Source organism: Meira miltonrushii (genome assembly GCF_003144205.1).
Source record: "Meira miltonrushii strain MCA 3882 unplaced genomic scaffold FA14scaffold_13, whole genome shotgun sequence".
NCBI lineage: Eukaryota > Fungi > Basidiomycota > Exobasidiomycetes > Exobasidiales > Brachybasidiaceae > Meira > Meira miltonrushii.
This window is the reverse complement of record NW_020289955.1, coordinates 1-15,646: the sequence shown is the minus strand read 5'-3', so window position 1 is coordinate 15,646 and position 15,646 is coordinate 1. Positions and strand designations below refer to the sequence as shown.

General features: G+C 43.7%; 10 protein-coding genes across 10 annotated transcripts; 4 read left to right on the top strand and 6 right to left on the bottom strand.

Moving 5' to 3' along the window:
* Window positions 1-15: 15 nt before the first annotated feature.
* On the bottom strand, window positions 16-984 carry FA14DRAFT_29455 (uncharacterized protein). The gene is made up of 3 exons (XM_025502146.1): window positions 927-984; window positions 647-788; window positions 16-581 (listed from the first exon to the last, which is right to left on the bottom strand). The coding sequence occupies exons 2-3, from the start codon at window positions 748-750 to the stop codon at window positions 107-109; spliced, it is 579 nt and encodes a 192-aa protein (XP_025351559.1). The 5' UTR covers window positions 751-788; window positions 927-984; the 3' UTR covers window positions 16-106.
* On the bottom strand, window positions 963-1,536 carry FA14DRAFT_29555 (uncharacterized protein). The gene is made up of 2 exons (XM_025502147.1): window positions 1,319-1,536; window positions 963-1,261 (listed from the first exon to the last, which is right to left on the bottom strand). Exon 2 carries the CDS (start codon window positions 1,250-1,252, stop codon window positions 986-988), a length of 267 nt encoding a protein of 88 aa, XP_025351558.1. The 5' UTR covers window positions 1,253-1,261; window positions 1,319-1,536; the 3' UTR covers window positions 963-985.
* A 56-nt stretch (window positions 1,537-1,592) lies between these two features.
* On the top strand, window positions 1,593-3,152 carry FA14DRAFT_140169 (uncharacterized protein). Its single transcript, XM_025497090.1, has one exon. The coding sequence runs from the start codon at window positions 1,811-1,813 to the stop codon at window positions 3,047-3,049; it is 1,239 nt and encodes a 412-aa protein (XP_025351557.1). The 5' UTR covers window positions 1,593-1,810; the 3' UTR covers window positions 3,050-3,152.
* Window positions 3,100-3,621, bottom strand: FA14DRAFT_182878 (Endoribonuclease L-PSP; the record flags this gene model as incomplete). Its single annotated transcript, XM_025501257.1, has 3 exons — window positions 3,100-3,152; window positions 3,212-3,314; window positions 3,385-3,621. The coding sequence occupies 3 exons, from the start codon at window positions 3,619-3,621 to the stop codon at window positions 3,100-3,102; spliced, it is 393 nt and encodes a 130-aa protein (XP_025351556.1).
* A 310-nt stretch (window positions 3,622-3,931) lies between these two features.
* FA14DRAFT_128451 (MFS general substrate transporter) lies at window positions 3,932-5,419 on the bottom strand (the record flags this gene model as incomplete). The annotated part of the gene is made up of 1 exon (XM_025496860.1): window positions 3,932-5,419. The coding sequence occupies one exon, from the start codon at window positions 5,417-5,419 to the stop codon at window positions 3,932-3,934; it is 1,488 nt and encodes a 495-aa protein (XP_025351555.1).
* Window positions 5,420-6,250: 831 nt separating this feature from the next.
* Window positions 6,251-8,700, top strand: FA14DRAFT_162831 (Metallo-dependent hydrolase). The gene has a single exon (XM_025499770.1). It carries the CDS (start codon window positions 6,631-6,633, stop codon window positions 8,377-8,379), a length of 1,749 nt encoding a protein of 582 aa, XP_025351554.1. The 5' UTR covers window positions 6,251-6,630; the 3' UTR covers window positions 8,380-8,700.
* FA14DRAFT_108322 (mitochondrial import protein Pam17) lies at window positions 8,444-8,968 on the bottom strand (the record flags this gene model as incomplete). Its single annotated transcript, XM_025495836.1, has 2 exons — window positions 8,444-8,706; window positions 8,773-8,968. Coding segments are annotated over 2 exons (459 nt in total), but the record flags the coding sequence as incomplete, so codon positions are not given.
* Window positions 8,969-9,353: 385 nt separating this feature from the next.
* FA14DRAFT_158893 (homoserine kinase) lies at window positions 9,354-10,468 on the top strand (the record flags this gene model as incomplete). Its single annotated transcript, XM_025498008.1, has 2 exons — window positions 9,354-10,061; window positions 10,124-10,468. The coding sequence occupies 2 exons, from the start codon at window positions 9,354-9,356 to the stop codon at window positions 10,466-10,468; spliced, it is 1,053 nt and encodes a 350-aa protein (XP_025351552.1).
* Window positions 10,469-10,544: 76 nt separating this feature from the next.
* FA14DRAFT_128467 (uncharacterized protein) lies at window positions 10,545-13,670 on the bottom strand (the record flags this gene model as incomplete). The annotated part of the gene is made up of 2 exons (XM_025496861.1): window positions 10,545-10,888; window positions 10,961-13,670. The coding sequence occupies 2 exons, from the start codon at window positions 13,668-13,670 to the stop codon at window positions 10,545-10,547; spliced, it is 3,054 nt and encodes a 1,017-aa protein (XP_025351551.1).
* Window positions 13,671-14,027: 357 nt separating this feature from the next.
* FA14DRAFT_162828 (putative translation initiation factor SUI1) lies at window positions 14,028-14,759 on the top strand. Its single transcript, XM_025499769.1, has 2 exons — window positions 14,028-14,180; window positions 14,349-14,759. Exons 1-2 carry the CDS (start codon window positions 14,153-14,155, stop codon window positions 14,684-14,686), a joined length of 366 nt encoding a protein of 121 aa, XP_025351550.1. The 5' UTR covers window positions 14,028-14,152; the 3' UTR covers window positions 14,687-14,759.
* Window positions 14,760-15,646: the final 887 nt, after the last annotated feature.

Genomic DNA, 15,646 nt, shown 5'->3' with positions numbered 1-15,646 from the left:
ATTCATTTCATTCGAATGTCGACAAAACTTATTCGCTCGCATTGGTACGGTTGAGAAAGGTATGTACAAAACGGGAAGGGAAAATAGCTCCGAGCAGGTAAACAAATCAAGCATCGCTCTTTTTCTTCTCTGGTCTCAAAGAAGCTCTTTTGATGGCTTTTTGACTAGCTCCAGCAGCATCTTTGATCTTTTGAACGCCATCATTGACTTGTTTTTTGCTGGATGAAGTAAGCTTTTCGTAGGCTTCAAATGCTCTTTGCTTTACGCCATCAAATGTTTTTCCGGCTGATTGATAAGATTGATGTGCCATCTGTTTCACGTCATCAACTGCTTTTTCGGCGGTAGATTGAACTTTTGCTTCTTCAACTTTGGCACTTTCTTCTTCCTTTACGATTGTCTCAGGCTCAGCATCTTTGCCGTTCTTCGAATCGTCTTTTGTGACTGAATCTTGTTCGACTGTTTCGTTCTTTTGCACTTCTCCCTCCTTGATTGACGGTTCTACAACGCTTGTGCTAGATGAAGACGTTGGCTCACCCGTTCCAAGATATCTATCTAAAGCACCGTTGACCACATTGCAAACGCTATTCGAGATGAAAGAATGTCATCAGCAGGCAGAGGTCTACTTTCCAAAACTCCGGATACATACCCATTATAAGCACCACCTAGATAACCTGGCATAGCTTTTGTAGCAGGTTCCTCTTCTTCTACTTCCACTGGAGGATACGAATGCGACGGTTCTGAAGATGGCATGATGGAAAGTGTGTAATATAGGGTGCCGCAAAAAGAACCTACAATCACGACAGGAAGAATGAAATGTTGGGAGGAATTGGTGTTTATGAACATGGTTGAATGATGAACTTATAAAAATGATTCATAATCGTTAGAATGAATAGCATACATTCCCCTTTTCTTCACGTCCAACCCACCCCTGATTAATCAATGAATGCATTCCGATGGGTACATCAATGACATGAAGCTATTACTCCTAAGCGCTTGGTTGATTGGATCCACCTTGACCTGCGTTTCCTATTGAAGAGATACCTTGTTCGAATTGACCTTTACCTTCAGAAACGGTTGCGCTATGGTCTTGTGGAGCATGTCCATCCAAAGCCAAATCTCGTTGACGTTTATCATCTGTTCCAGTTTGTTTTCCGTCAGATGCAATACCTTCACCAAGCTTATCGGCTCCATCGTTGATCGTTCCACGAATCACTTCTCCTGCTCCGTGGGCTGCATTGAAAACGCTTTTCATCAGAAAGGCGTTAAGGGAGAGTGAATCAGCTTTTTTGTTACCCTGAACATCGAATGATACACTTACCCCTTGATGGCGTCGCCAAGTCCTTGTGCTCCGTTTGACATTGTCGTATATGAGTAGATGGGGGTGGGTGGTCGTATGAAAGAAGTATTTTTGATCAAGTCATAAGCTGACAAGCAGGTCGGTCCCCTTTTGCACCCTCTTAGGTGGAGGTTTCTGTGCGTTTATGGCTTGTGCTGATCTTCATATACTATACATACAGTATACTTCGTGCCCCTTCGTAAGATTGATCATTATGTCAGCAAACTTGATATTTTCTAATTGTAATCAAAAGTAAGCCAGCCATCAGAACGGGGATCGGAGAACGGAGTGAATCAAGCTGTCAAACAGATGTGAAAAAAGTGTCTGCGAATGTACGCGTAAAGTGGCTAAGCGGCATTTATTCGGTTCACTAACCGGGAGAGTGAATGATGATTCTGTGGGGTTTAAATATCAACTTCTTATTCTTCTTCTTTCCCATCCATCACTTCCCACTCTTTTACTCTTCATAACATCATGCCTCCTTCTGCTAAGCAAGGTCAACGTACATACGATGTAGTGCTCTTTGGAGCAACCGGATTTACAGGTAAACTTGTCGCTACTTACCTCACCTCACATTCCGGCAAACCAAAATGGGCAATGGCAGGTCGATCAAAAGAACGTTTAGAAAAAGCAAGAAAAGAACTAAACATTGATTCAAAGATTGGCATTATCGAAGCAGAAAATTCAAACAGCGAATCATTACGCAATCTAGCAAAACAAGCTCGTTGTGTTATCAATGTTGTCGGACCTTTTCGATTATTAGGAGCGGAAGAATTGGTAAAGGCATGTATCGCAGAAGGAACCCATTATGTCGATTTGAGTGGTGAAACTGGCTTTAACGAATCTCTGATCAAAAACCATCATGAATCAGCCAAAAAAGCAGGCGTAATAATCACACCTTCTGTTGGCTTGGACAGTTTACCTTCGGATATTTCGACCTATTTGGCAGTTCAACATTTAAAGAACGAATTGGGTGCACCAGGTGCAGAAGAAGTGATTGTCGCTTTGAAAGAAGCACCAATCTTTTCTACCGGAACAGTTCATTCTGCTTGCGATATGGCTGATGAAGATAAAACTCAATTACAATTCTGTGACGAAAGTAGGTTGGCAACACGCAAGCCAGTCAAACCGATGAGCAATACAGCTGCAATTTGGCTGCCTCAATTCAACGCATACGGCGGTGGATACGTTTTGAGCCCCCATAATGTACGAACAGTTTATCGTTCTTGGAGTTTATTGGAAGATGCTGAAGGAAAGGATGCATATGGTGCTAATTTCTCATACGAAGACACATTAGTAGGAGGATCATGGGTATTTTCGCAAGTTCAAAATCGTGTTCAAAATGTTGCAGGATTGTTCTTGAACAACCTTCCTCCAATCCGATGGGCTTTGCGAAGAGTATTGCCAACAGGAGGAGGCCCTTCAGTCAGTATGCAAAACAGAGTCAAGACTGATGCTCGAGCATGGGCACGCTATGGACAGAAACAAGCCGTCTCAATTTTCAAAGCACCAGGTGATCCAGGCTACAAGATGACAGCAAGAATGATTTCTGAGGTAGCATTGGCAACCGCTTTGGATCATGATCGACTTCATCCATTGGCAAAAGAAGGAGGTGTCTTAACAGCAGCAACAACTGGAGCAAACATCATTTGTGAACGATTGAAAAAGTATGCCGATTTCGAGTTCAAGACGGAAACATTTTCAGAACCTTGATGGATATTCCGTATGTAGGTAGTAATGTATGCATTGTCATGTCTTGTCATTTATTGAGCGTAAGAAGCGATAGCTTCAATTTCGATGTCAACATCAAGAGGTACTGTAGAATGAAAGGAAGGTTAGTGTTGAACATAGGGCATTAAATGACAAAACACTCACGCTTTCCTGCTTGGATGCATGTTCGTGCTGGTTTTGGTGATGGGATCATTTGCTCATAGACAGAGTTGATAGCAGCGAAATCGTCCATGTTCTTGAGGTAAATCTGTCAAGAGTATGGGATGAGATTAGTCAGTACATGCGCTGTACACAATTCTTACATCGTCACCACTCACGTTCACTTTGACTAAATGATCCAAGCTTGAACCAGCATTCTTGAGAGCTTTTTCGAGATTGTTGATACATTGAGCGCAATGTTGCTTCACATCACCTTCAACAATCTTTCCTTGGCCATCAGCAGGAACTTGACCGGAACAAAAGATCAAGCCGGGCACTTTTGCTGTATGAGAGTAAATATCACTGCGTTGTGATAGTTCGGAAGAGTTTTGTTTGATGACTGTTGAGTTGCTCATGTTAACCAGAGATGGAAGAAAGAAAATGTAGATGGTTGTCGAGAAGAAGTGTGAAGGGGGGGCGAGGATTCAATTGTGAATAGTGTAGCGAGCCCCCACGCTAATGCACTTACAACGAAGAAGTCGGCGTGGGGGACTGTATCAAGATCATCTTTCTCTTGCATCGACATGGTGCCAAGATGGTCTGAAGTATCAACGTGGGGAATTTATCAAACATAAAACATGGACGTGGACAGGATATGCAGTCATTAGTATGAAATTAGATCCAATCATTATCATTATACATTGTTATAAAAATGCATTTCCCAGCTCATGTAGTCCAACGGAAATGTGGACTTTTCCAACCTTTTGCCAATTCGCTCGTTGCAACATCTTGAGCACGTAAATTGACACCTTGAATACGATTTCGACGAGCATTATCATATCGCAAATACATCGTCCATGTAAAAGTGATTATCACACATAATCCACAAAAAGCTCCAGAAATTGCCAAAGAGGGAGTATAATCCGGTTCCCATTTCGCTCGAAAGATATTCGTGCTCACTAAACCTGCTGCATTTGCCAACGCAATCATAACGGCTGCCAACAGTGCTCTCCGTGATTCAGAAGAGGTGTTGTTTGTATACCACGTCGCCGTTAGAACGGAAGGTGCAGAAGCTCCCATTGCTGCCAAGAATACAGCACCGTATGTTGCATGAACGTTTGAAGGTGGGATAACGGCTAGACTGATCCAGCCTGCTAATCCAACGATCAGAGCGAAACAGCTGTGCAAACCTCTTTCACGGAAACGATCCGAAAGTTGTGTAAGGATGAGCAAGAAGACTGCACCACAAACATTAGGCGCAACGGTGTACAGATTCGTCTTGACGGTGTCATATCCTAGACGGGCTACAATTTGAGGTAAGAAAGTATTGACGCTGACCAAAGGTACACCCAATGTAAAAGAGATTGCAGCCCAAACTGCATATCGCCAATCACGGAATGGTCTTAATGCATCCCTTATATCCAACTTCTCCGAGACGGAAACCGAAGCATCCTTTTCGATACGTTCCTTTGCCACTTCTTTCTCTTTTGCGTTCAACATCCAAGCTGACTGTGAGTTACGAGGCAAGACGAAGAAAGCGAAAGTTGCAAAAACGCACGTTGCAGCACCTTCAATTAGGAACAATATTCTCCAACCTGAAATGGGAGGATTGCTAATTTGAAATACCCCATATGCTATCAAACCAGAGAATGCACCTGAGATTGCCGCAGCAGCATAAAATATGCCCACCCTTCCTGCCAATTCTCCACGGGTATAGAATGTAGACAAATAGAATACAACTCCCGGAAGCATGGGTGATTCTGCTATACCCAAGAGCATTCGAAGTGCAAATAGTCCGCCAAAATTTACCACTCCAGCCTGAATCAGAGATAGGGAACCAAAACTGAACATCAAAATTGGAATGACACGGGCAGCAGAATATCGCTTGATGACCATTGTGAGTGGAATACCGCATAAACAAAAAGGAACATAAAAGATCATAGTGATCAGATAATATTGATTTCCCTTCAGATGTAAATCTTGATCCAGAGTTCCGGTTTTTGCATTTCCCAAATTACCTTTATCTAATGCGTTGAATAGATAAATGATTGTCAAAATGGGTAGAAGAGTGAAATCGAATTTTCTCTTCATCACCTTTTGGATTCTGCTTTGTTCTTCTGTGGGTCTCCAACCGCCTAAGACGTTTTCATCCGCATCTGAGGTTGAGTAATCTTCATCTGTTCGGACTCGACCTTTCTCTAGTGTATTGCTCATCTTTTCATTGTCGCCTTCGATTGAATCATCGGGATGGATTGAACGAGGAGAAGCAGTCGGAACGTATTCATCCGCTTTAGACATCCTGATTGTTTTTTGGGGAGTAGAAAAGTTGGATATGACCGTCAAATGTTTTTCTGGTCGTAGAATGGTCCTATTTGTACCTTAGTGGAAGTGGGGGAATGGCTTCCTCTATCTTGTATGATTGCAATCGAAGTGGGGATCGATACCTTGCGTGGGGGAAAGAGTGGATGTATGTATGTTGCCGTTGAAGATGAGAAAGATTGAATATGGAAGTAATCCGATGAACCAATGCGGCTTGGTAGACTCTTATCGACGGTCAAGGTGGGGGTAAAAGCTTTGCTTGGCCTTTGATCGACGAGGGGGAACGATGTTGTCTCGATGGACTTGGAAAGAGTAATGTTGTTTGCAATCGGGAGATAAGATGATTCACCTCGTAAGCCTCCCTTGCATGATTGACTTCTTTCACCAATAAATTGGTGATTGTGATGGTGGTGTTGAAGAAAGGATGGGCGCCTTTTGCTCCAATACAACTTGAATCATGACTTGTGGTATAGTTATTAAAGAATAGAAACGATCGGCGGGAAAAGCGGTTAAAGTTAATCCGCCGTTAATCGGGAATCATGATTGACTCTTTTTCCCCAGTGTGTGCATGCATGTTCGGCATATAGACTGCACTTGCGCCGCGTTTTTTGCTTTACCCGCCACTCGTTCTTCTGTTTTTAGCTTTTTCTGCTGCCAAGCCTTTGCAGGCAAATTGTTTCATTTAATGCACGCACGCACGCACGCACGCACGCACCCCCTTGGCTTATCTCTTTAGTTGAACAAAGGAAAGGTGAGAGATATGGCAATTTCGCCGTTTTACTACAATGCATGCATACATGCATGTTGTGTGCGGGGGAAGGAAAAGTTAATTGACGAGCATCATTGGAAAGGCTTATTGTATTCATGCAAGATCAATTACAAGAATTAATAGCTCATAATTCACACGCCAAAATATGAGTCAGAGGTAGTAGTAGTCTCAAACAGGGCACACCACCACTACTGTCACGATACTCACTTTTTGTTCAGCCAGACAAAAGTGATTTTACCCCCGCGTTGATGGGAACCTCCATCATTCGGTGTTCCGAATCCCAAGATGACTTAAAGCCCATCCCAGACCATCTTACCTCTCATCACATGGCTCAAAAATGTCTATCGAGCCAGACGATATCGTCTTCGCAAATGTGACAGTGATCGATGGTAGCGGTGATGAAGAACGATATCTTGCAAATGTGATTGTACGAGGAGAAAAAATACAAGAAATACAAAGAAGCAAAGAAGATCTAACAACACAAGCAAGAAGTATAGGAGCACGCTGTATAGATGGCGAAAATGGTAATTGGATCCTTTGTCCTGGATTCATTGATATGCATGCCCATTCAGACCTTTCCCTTTTGCATACACCTTCCCATGAAGCAAAGATTACACAAGGTGTAACGACTGAAGTCGTCGGACAAGATGGAATAAGCTATAGTCCGGTAAATGATGAATGTATGCAACGTATTCGTGTTCAAGTCGCAGGCTGGAACGGAAATCCGCAAGAACCAAAAGATTTCTTTTCCAGATGGAGATCGGTAAAGGAATACTTGGATGTTTTGGACGATCAAAAGATTGCTACAAATGTTGCTTATCTTGTTCCTCAGGGTAATTTACGCATGCTTGCGATGGGATATGATTCGGGTAAAGCAACCACCAAACAAATTCAACAGATGAAAGAACAATTACAGATTTCCCTCGAAGAAGGCGCGGTAGGAATGTCTTCTGGTTTGACATACGTACCTGGAATGTTTGCCGATGGGGAAGAATTAGCACAACTACTAGAAGTCGTTCACGAAGCAAAGGGTTACTACTGCCCACATACACGATCGTACGGAAAAGGAGCAATGGAAGCCTACGCAGAGATGATTGATTTGGCTCGCAGAACAAAGTGCAGATTGCATCTCACACATGCAACTTTAAACTTTGGTGATAATGCCGGAAGGGCGAACGAATTTATGACAATGGTTGATGAAGGTATCAAGGCTGGCGTAGAAATCACAATGGATACCTACCCATACTTGCCTGGCAGTACAACATTAGCTGCTCTCTTACCAAGTTGGGCAGCAGCTTCAGGAGATTTGCAAACTGTCTTGAGAGATCCAGACACCTTTGAGAAGCTACGGCATCAATCACTCGTCACAGGCACGGACGGCTGTCATGGATGTCGGCTAGAATGGGAAACCATCGAGATCGCAGGAGTACAGAACCCTGATCTGAAATCGTGCGTCGGAAAAACGATTGAAGAAATTGGAAAAGCACAAGGGAAAGATCCCTTTGAAGTCTTTATCGATCTCTTAGTACGGGATAATCAAGCAACGTTAATCTTGCAACATGTTGGACATGAACAAAACGTACGTGCAATCATGCAACATCCAAAGCATTGCGGAGGATCGGATGGGATTCTCACCGCATCGAAACCGCACCCAAGAGGTTGGGGAACGTTTACTCGATATTTAGGTCATTATGGTCGTGATCTAGAAAAAGGAAAATCACGAATGATAACCAAGCCTCCGAGCGTCGAGACGAACGGTACGGAAGATGAGTATGAACCTGTTGAACCATGCAAGATCTTTCAAGGAGGATTAGAAGAGGCCGTTGCACATCTCACAAGCAGAGCAGCCCGTGTGATTGGTATCGAACATAGTCGTGGTCTAGTCAAAGTTGGAATGCAAGCTGATCTTTGTTTATTCGATCCATCAATCGTTTCTGATAAAGCTACATTTGCGAATCCTACCCAAGCCTCGCTTGGAATACGGTCTGTGTTGGTGAATGGTCAATTTGCCCTTGATGAGGGAAAGCCGACAGGCAAGAGGGCAGGTAGCACGATTAGACGTCATGTCGGAGGAGACGTTTGGTGAAAGATATCATTCCTTTGACGATGTGTAACTTATACAATCATCACTGCAATCAAATCACTTTTTCATCATCATCGACCCCGTGTGCTGCCTTCCTTCTAAATGTAGATTGATCGCGTAACCATTGACGATAATCTTTTATACTTCCAATCTTTTCGCCGTAGTAGTCTGGGAGTCTGTTCTGCATCGTCTGTCTGCTTGGATCGACACGTTGTTTTGTGATGTGTTCAAAGAAGAGTTTATCCTTTTCTTCAATCTGCTTGCGATTTTTGCCATGGAACAAAGACCAAACTCCCGAGCCTAGAGAGGGACCAAGAAGATACCCAAGACCTAATTAAGATGCAGAAATAAGTCAGTCAGGATTTCTCTTTCTTTCTTCAGTTCCCTCCTACATACCTGTACATCCCAACGTGAGCAAAGCATACACATACACCGGATCAACGCCTGCAATCGGACTACTGGTTGGATCGATTTCTTGCGTAAGAAAATAGGATCCCGAAGCAGCAGCAGCTAGGATTGTAGATGGAACGGTGGTAACCATACCAGCTAACCTTCTTTGCTTTCTTAGATTCAAATACCGGTCCCATGTCAACTGTGTGCCTTGTTCAGATTTGGTTGGTCTTTGTACTTCTTGTCTAGGAACAAAGGAAGAACGAATCGATCTGCTAAAGACAAAGTTTGCACCCAATGGGTTGACTGTTGGTCGAATTGAGGATCTCAGTGTTTGCAATCCTGCTCGTGATGTGCTTGCTGCCATTGTTGATTATCGTTAAAGGTGAAGATGGTTGTGTTTAAAGAATGAAAAAAGCGTGAAGGTGTGGAGCCTATATCCAATTTCACGTGGTTATATTTACTTGGAAGAAAGAAGATCCCCATGCATGACTCTACGCGTGCCAGAGAGGGCATTTAGTCTGTCCAAACTCTAAAAACAGGAAGAACACTTCTTCGAACCTTTCTTCCCCTCCATCAATTCGATCATGAGACAATTCACAGTAAAGGTGCCATGCACTTCCTCTAATATCGGGCCAGGATTTGATGTCGTTGGTCTTTCACTTTCGCTTTATTTAACGCTCAAGGTAACAATCGATTCAAATCAATCCAACAAATCACCTATCCTTTCTTACACAGGACAAGGAGCAGATGAAGCCCCATTAGACGCTTATCAAAATCTAACAACTCGTTGTGCTTTATACGTTTTACGTTGTGCTGGAATATCTTCTTTTCCCGTCGGCATTAGTATCAAAGTTCATAACGAAGTTCCATTCGGTCGTGGATTGGGAAGTTCAGGTGCAGCTGTGATTGCAGGTATTCTGTTAGGAGATGCTTTGGGAAATTTGAAGCTATCCAAAGAACGCTTATTGGATCATGCATTGATGATCGAACGTCATCCTGATAACGTCACAGCAGCTTTGATTGGTGGTTTCGTTGGAAGTTACTTATTGGATCTCAGTCCAGAAGATACAACTGCCAAAGCCGTTCCACTTTCCGAAGTTTTGCCAGAATATCCACCAGATGCAGGAGAACAATGGGGAAAAGATCCACCAGCTCCACCAAGAGGAATTGGACACTTCATTCGTTTTGGCTGGGCACCGGAAATCAAAGTAATCGCCATCATTCCACATTTCGAAGTATCTACGGCTAAAGCAAGAAGTGCTTTACCCGATTCATATTCAAAGCAGGATTTGGTGAGTGCACGTTGAAGGAATTAGCATAGATGAGGGATCACTTACATACTTTTCCCCAATAGGTCTTCAATCTACAAAGATTAGCTGTTCTCACCACAGCCCTTGCCAGGTCACCTCCAGATGTCGGATTGATCTTCCAGGCAATGCAAGATCGTGTTCATCAACCGTACCGCAAACATTTGATCCCAGGTCTACCGACAATCTTGGCTTCTGTTACGCCATCCTCACATCCTGGTCTGTTGGGTATTTGCCTTTCAGGAGCAGGACCGACAATCTTAGCTTTAGCAACAGAAAACGAACAAGCAATCGCAAAGACAATCACAGAAGAGTTCAAAAAAGAATCGATTGAATGTTCAATAGAATACCTTCATGTCACAACTGAAGGCGCTCAAGTAACGGAAGAGTGATGCTGTATTATTGTACAAATGACAAAAAAAGAAAATTGAATCAATCTTGATAAGCGCCACGCTCCTTTTCAATGTCTCATTCATCTCCTGTTGGATCTCCTAACTCGAATACTCCCAAATGACGTTTGCGTGCTTCTTGGTTAGCACTTTCGACTGCTTTTGTCATTTGTGCGTATGCTGGCCAATAAGGAAGACGTTTGTCAGGCAAAGCGAATCCTTCAGCGCACAAGTCAACGTTGATGCATGCTTCCGGTCTACCTTGTGCGATTGCGGAAGCATTGTTTGGATCGTAAAGTGTAAGATGCAAGGTACCGTTGGTGTCCCGGTGATCAATGTTTGCAATCAACTTTTGTCCTTCTGTTACTTCTTTGAATCTCTCAATGGCATCCAATGCATATTCATCACTTGTGCCAGTCTGTGCTTGAACCGGCTGTGGTTGACGTCCTCCGGCGGATCTTGCTTGCTTGGATGCAGTATCGGCGACAGTACGACCGTCGTACAATTTCACAAAGCTCAAACGGGCAGGGTGACATTGAGCAGGTAAGCGTCTCTTACCGAAATGAACATCATCCAAAGCACGAATGTCGTTTGTGTCAACATCTTCAATATTTCCGTAATCGACAAACAAGATTTCTTTTGCCTTTTGTGCAGGTTTGTTGCGCAAGATCTGACCACGATACCATTGGCCATCACCTGAGAAACGGGCAACGACCCAATCGCCAACACGTTGTTGACCTGCTGAAGCGAAGCTCTTCGAGGCCGATTTTTGTGAGACGGACAATTCTTGCATCAACTTTTCGAGTTCCTGGATACGATCGTTCAAGATCTGCACAGAGAAAGAGAATGGCACGGACGCGCCACCATCACCTCGAACGTCTGAGACTGTGATGTCAACGTATTCTGTCTTTGGTTTTAAAGTACCGTTTTGCACGGCACCAGCAGGCGCTTTCTGACCCCACCCTACCTTGCCGGATGATGTTCCATTGGCAGGAGCGCTGTTCAAGCTTTGACCAGCCCATGTCGATGGGGCACGCTGTTCGACTGAACCGACACGTGCTCCAATCACATCATCATTTTGCTCATCCTCTTCCACATGATTGATCCACATTCCCGCTTTGGCACTCTTGGCCCGCGATTCTGCATCGATCAACTGTTGTCCAAATGAAAGAGTTTCAGCGCTGTAATGGTGAACGCTCGCCAAACCTTGTTCGACCAACTTCACTGCAACATTCTCGCTTCTATTGTTGATCAGCATAGCGCCAATGAAACCGCCAGATTTATCGATCGAAAAGACTTCGATATCTACATCTCTCTGTAATACCTTTTCAGTGCTCCAATCCAAACCTTCTCGGGAGAAAGGTTCATCATGATCTGAAGGAGTTCGGCCAATTCGCGGTGCTCTGATACCTGCCAACACAAAGGTCAATTTGCAGTTCTCACGAGGTACGATAAGCTTGAATCTGCTTGCACTTGCACAAAAATCAACAATTGCATTTACTTTTGCCAATCGTTTCAAGGTGGAAAGGTATGCGTTTGCTTTACCAGCACTTTCACTTGCATCTACGTACTTGGGCGCAGTAAGTTCTTTTCCGCTGTGCAAACCACGTTGAGCACCTGATGCTTCTGCTTCAATAGCCATCAATTTATCCCAATCGGGTGAACGGTCTTCGTCACCGTTTCTGTGGCGCATGACTGTTGCCAATCCACGTGAGATCAACGTCTCACCTACATCTCTTGTCTCCTTTGAGCCAGTTGTAGCAGTGACTGTTGCAAATAAGCGATCATCCGAACCAGCCTCTTTCTTGATGTAATCGATTCGAACCATGACCGGTTTGCCGACCAACCTTTTGCGTAATAGATCTTTGGCTTCATTCGCATAGCCGGCTTGCTTTTCATCTTTGAGTACAGGTTGACGAATAGAAGACAGATGAATGCGTTGTTCGCCAGAGGTAATCGCATTGGAAGCATTGGAGACTGTGGTAGTCTTTGATTGACCTTCACCGGTGATTCTACGAACATGAATAGTGTCGCCTGAAATCACCCGAACGACAGTTGCTTCGAATGTTCGTGCAGCTGGACTGGCAGGAAGGACAGTATCTGCACTTTTTGCTGGAGGTTGATAGTCTCGCCAGATGTTCAAACGTTTATCTTTTGCTGCTTTTTCTGCTAATCTGTATTTGTCCATCGCCAACATTCCTGCATGCCAATCAACGCATTTAGCCAATCCGGAAGCCAATAAGAATTGAGCGATATCACCAACAGGATGGATCATTTGTCCAATCAAGATTGAAGATGAAAATGTAGATTGAGGTGCAGGTGCATTGCCTGAGACTGAGAATGGCGTTGGAGCTGCAGAAGGTGGAAGAGAGAGCAAGGTGACCCGAACATTTCGCTGCAGCAATCTGCTTTCGACAAAGAACCTTGCTTCTTCTGCAAAAGGTTCGCTACCTTCTTGAGCTGGAGGACCACCTGCTCCGGCTAATCTTGGTGCTTTGACACCGGCCAAAGACAGATTGATGATTTGATGATGATTGGAAGAGAGGAATAAGCGAACGCGTAACATGCTTCCATCACGTACCTGTTCAACAACACTTTCGATTTCTTTGCCCTTCCATTCAGCCAAGAATGAAGTCGAATCTGTCATGTTATGTTCCACTTTAAGTAAATCATTAGGTCCCCAAACACCAACGCTGTTCTTTTGTGCTTCTTCTTGAATGGAACGTTGAACGGATTTATAACCGCCTTCTTCTTCCTCTTCCGGTACGGCATTTGCATTTCTACGTGAGACGGAGTCGTGAACTCGAGCCCAGCCGTCTGCCAATATTTTGTGCGATACATTTACATCAGAAGCACCCGGGCTTTCAGGAGGAAGAAAAACATGAACGTATTCGCGAATGACAGCATTTTGAGCGGAGATTGGCACTGTATATTCCACGCGATAACGAATCTCTCTTCCTACCAGTAACTTTCGCAAAAATTCTCTGGATAAGAAAGCGAAAGGTTCATCATCACGTTCACGTGTGCCCATTCGAGGAGCAGCAATGCCAGCAACATGAAGTGTTCTTTCTGCACCTGGAGTGTTGACGCCTCTTGGACGAATGATCAACGTATCACCACTTAGACATGAACGAACAACGCCACCTTGAGCAGGAGTGGTTGAAGGTGTTGATGTTTGATCAGGATGTGATGTAGAGGTAGACATTTTGTTGAAGTGATGTGAAGAAGAAAAAGAATGAATATGAGAATGGACAAACAAACAACAACAACACTTTCTTCTCAATTCTTCTTATTTTATCCGCTGGCACTACGCCCGCGCTTAAGCTTCTTTGCAGGATAGTGCATCATGCCTCCCGCACCGCTTTTTTAGAAATGTTGTGTGCCTTGTTATGTGGCTAAAACGCCAAGTTGAATGATATGATTCGATCGGCAGTCTAGAACGACAAAGCTAAAAAAAGGTTCTGCTCTGCTCTGCGTTGCGCCGGCCTCTGCGCGCGTAAGTAGAAATGCGCATTTGCAGTTTTAAATCTTACTTTCTCATCCATCACCATCAACGCAAGGACTTGGCAAATTCCACTTCCATCGCCTTTGTTTTCACTTCAACCCTCTCCAACTAAAACACAACAAAAGAAAGAATCTTTGAATTTTTTCATTTTACAAAAGAGAGAACCTTTGCAAAGGCCGCGTATGAACATTCAAAACCTTAACAGCTACGGTGAGTAGGATAGCTTGGGTGGCAAGCATCAAATAGGGGCTCATAGGTATTTGGCAGTATGGTTACTATCTTGTGGATATTCACCTACTTGAAGCAACCCTCACATTGAGTATCTCTTTCGTGGCAACTGACACTGACTCAACATCTCCCTTTTCTTGTACACAATAGATCCCTTTGCGGACACTGGCGACGCCGGAGAAGTAAAGGTTGAACAGACTGAAAAGCCTGCCAAAAGTCAGGCAACCGGTCAAAACTACATTCATATCCGTATCCAACAACGTAACGGACGCAAAACATTGACAACCCTTCAAGGCTTACCCAAAGAGTATGACCAAAAGAAGATCTTGAAAGCATTCAAGAAAGAATTCGCATGCAACGGTACTCTTGTTGATGACGAAGAATTAGGTCAAATCATTCAATTGCAAGGTGATCAACGTCAAAAAGTTTCCGCTTTTTTGATCGAAGAAGGAGTAAACAAGACCGACGTCAAAGTCCACGGTTTCTAAATCCTTGCTTTGTCACCTCATTTTCATGCATCTGTAGCTGTCACCCGGCAGCTTTTATCGGATTTTGACCTCTCTGCCAAAAGATGCAAGTTTGGCCGAATTAATTTATTGGTCAATAATCTCAATTCTTCACAACACCTTCCATTCACGATTGAAACTTCTTTTTCATTTTCTATCACACGATGATCTTTCCACCGATTCGTGCACCTTCGATTGCGTCTATTTCACATATGATAACTGATGGAGGGCGTACGAGACAAAGATGGGCAAGGAGAAGGAGGAGGTGAACAACACATATACTGATCCACCTCCTTGTAACATTATCGGCATACCCAAATTGGCTCCTTGCTTTATCTCGTCTGACTCTTTGTAGAAGCACAATGTATTATCAGAACAATCATATATAGACAGCAATCAATTATTCCATTTCATTCAGCTTTTGTTGTGACATAAACGTTTCCTGTGGATTCTTGTTGCGTATACTAATGGTCTTTTGCAATACAAAGACGGAGAGTATAGCACTTTGTTCTCAGTCGTGTAGCGGTCATTGCGATCGTCTTTGCCGGAGAGTCTTCGTAGTGACTAAGCATCAAGAGTGTATCCCTTTTGCTTGTGGTAAACAAAAGAAGGTCGGGAGGCCAACAACCGGTTTTGTGCTGCCTCGACGCTTATTATGTGCATTGTCATTACTTCGTACAGTGCTAAAGTGCCTCGATTTAATAAGCAACCGAGTAGAAAAAGGGCGTGCGTATATCTGTGTTCGTCATTTGCCAGCTTGACCATCTAACAACCGAAACTCGAAAAAAGTTGAAACGGTTGAAACGATTGCAACGGCATACAATGGCCAGATTGAATACGATCAAAGCTAAGAAATGCTCATAGAAGTCAATGATGACCAATCATCAATCAGAACGCGGTCGCGTTCATTGCAGCAACAACGCGTTTCATTAGACACAGGCT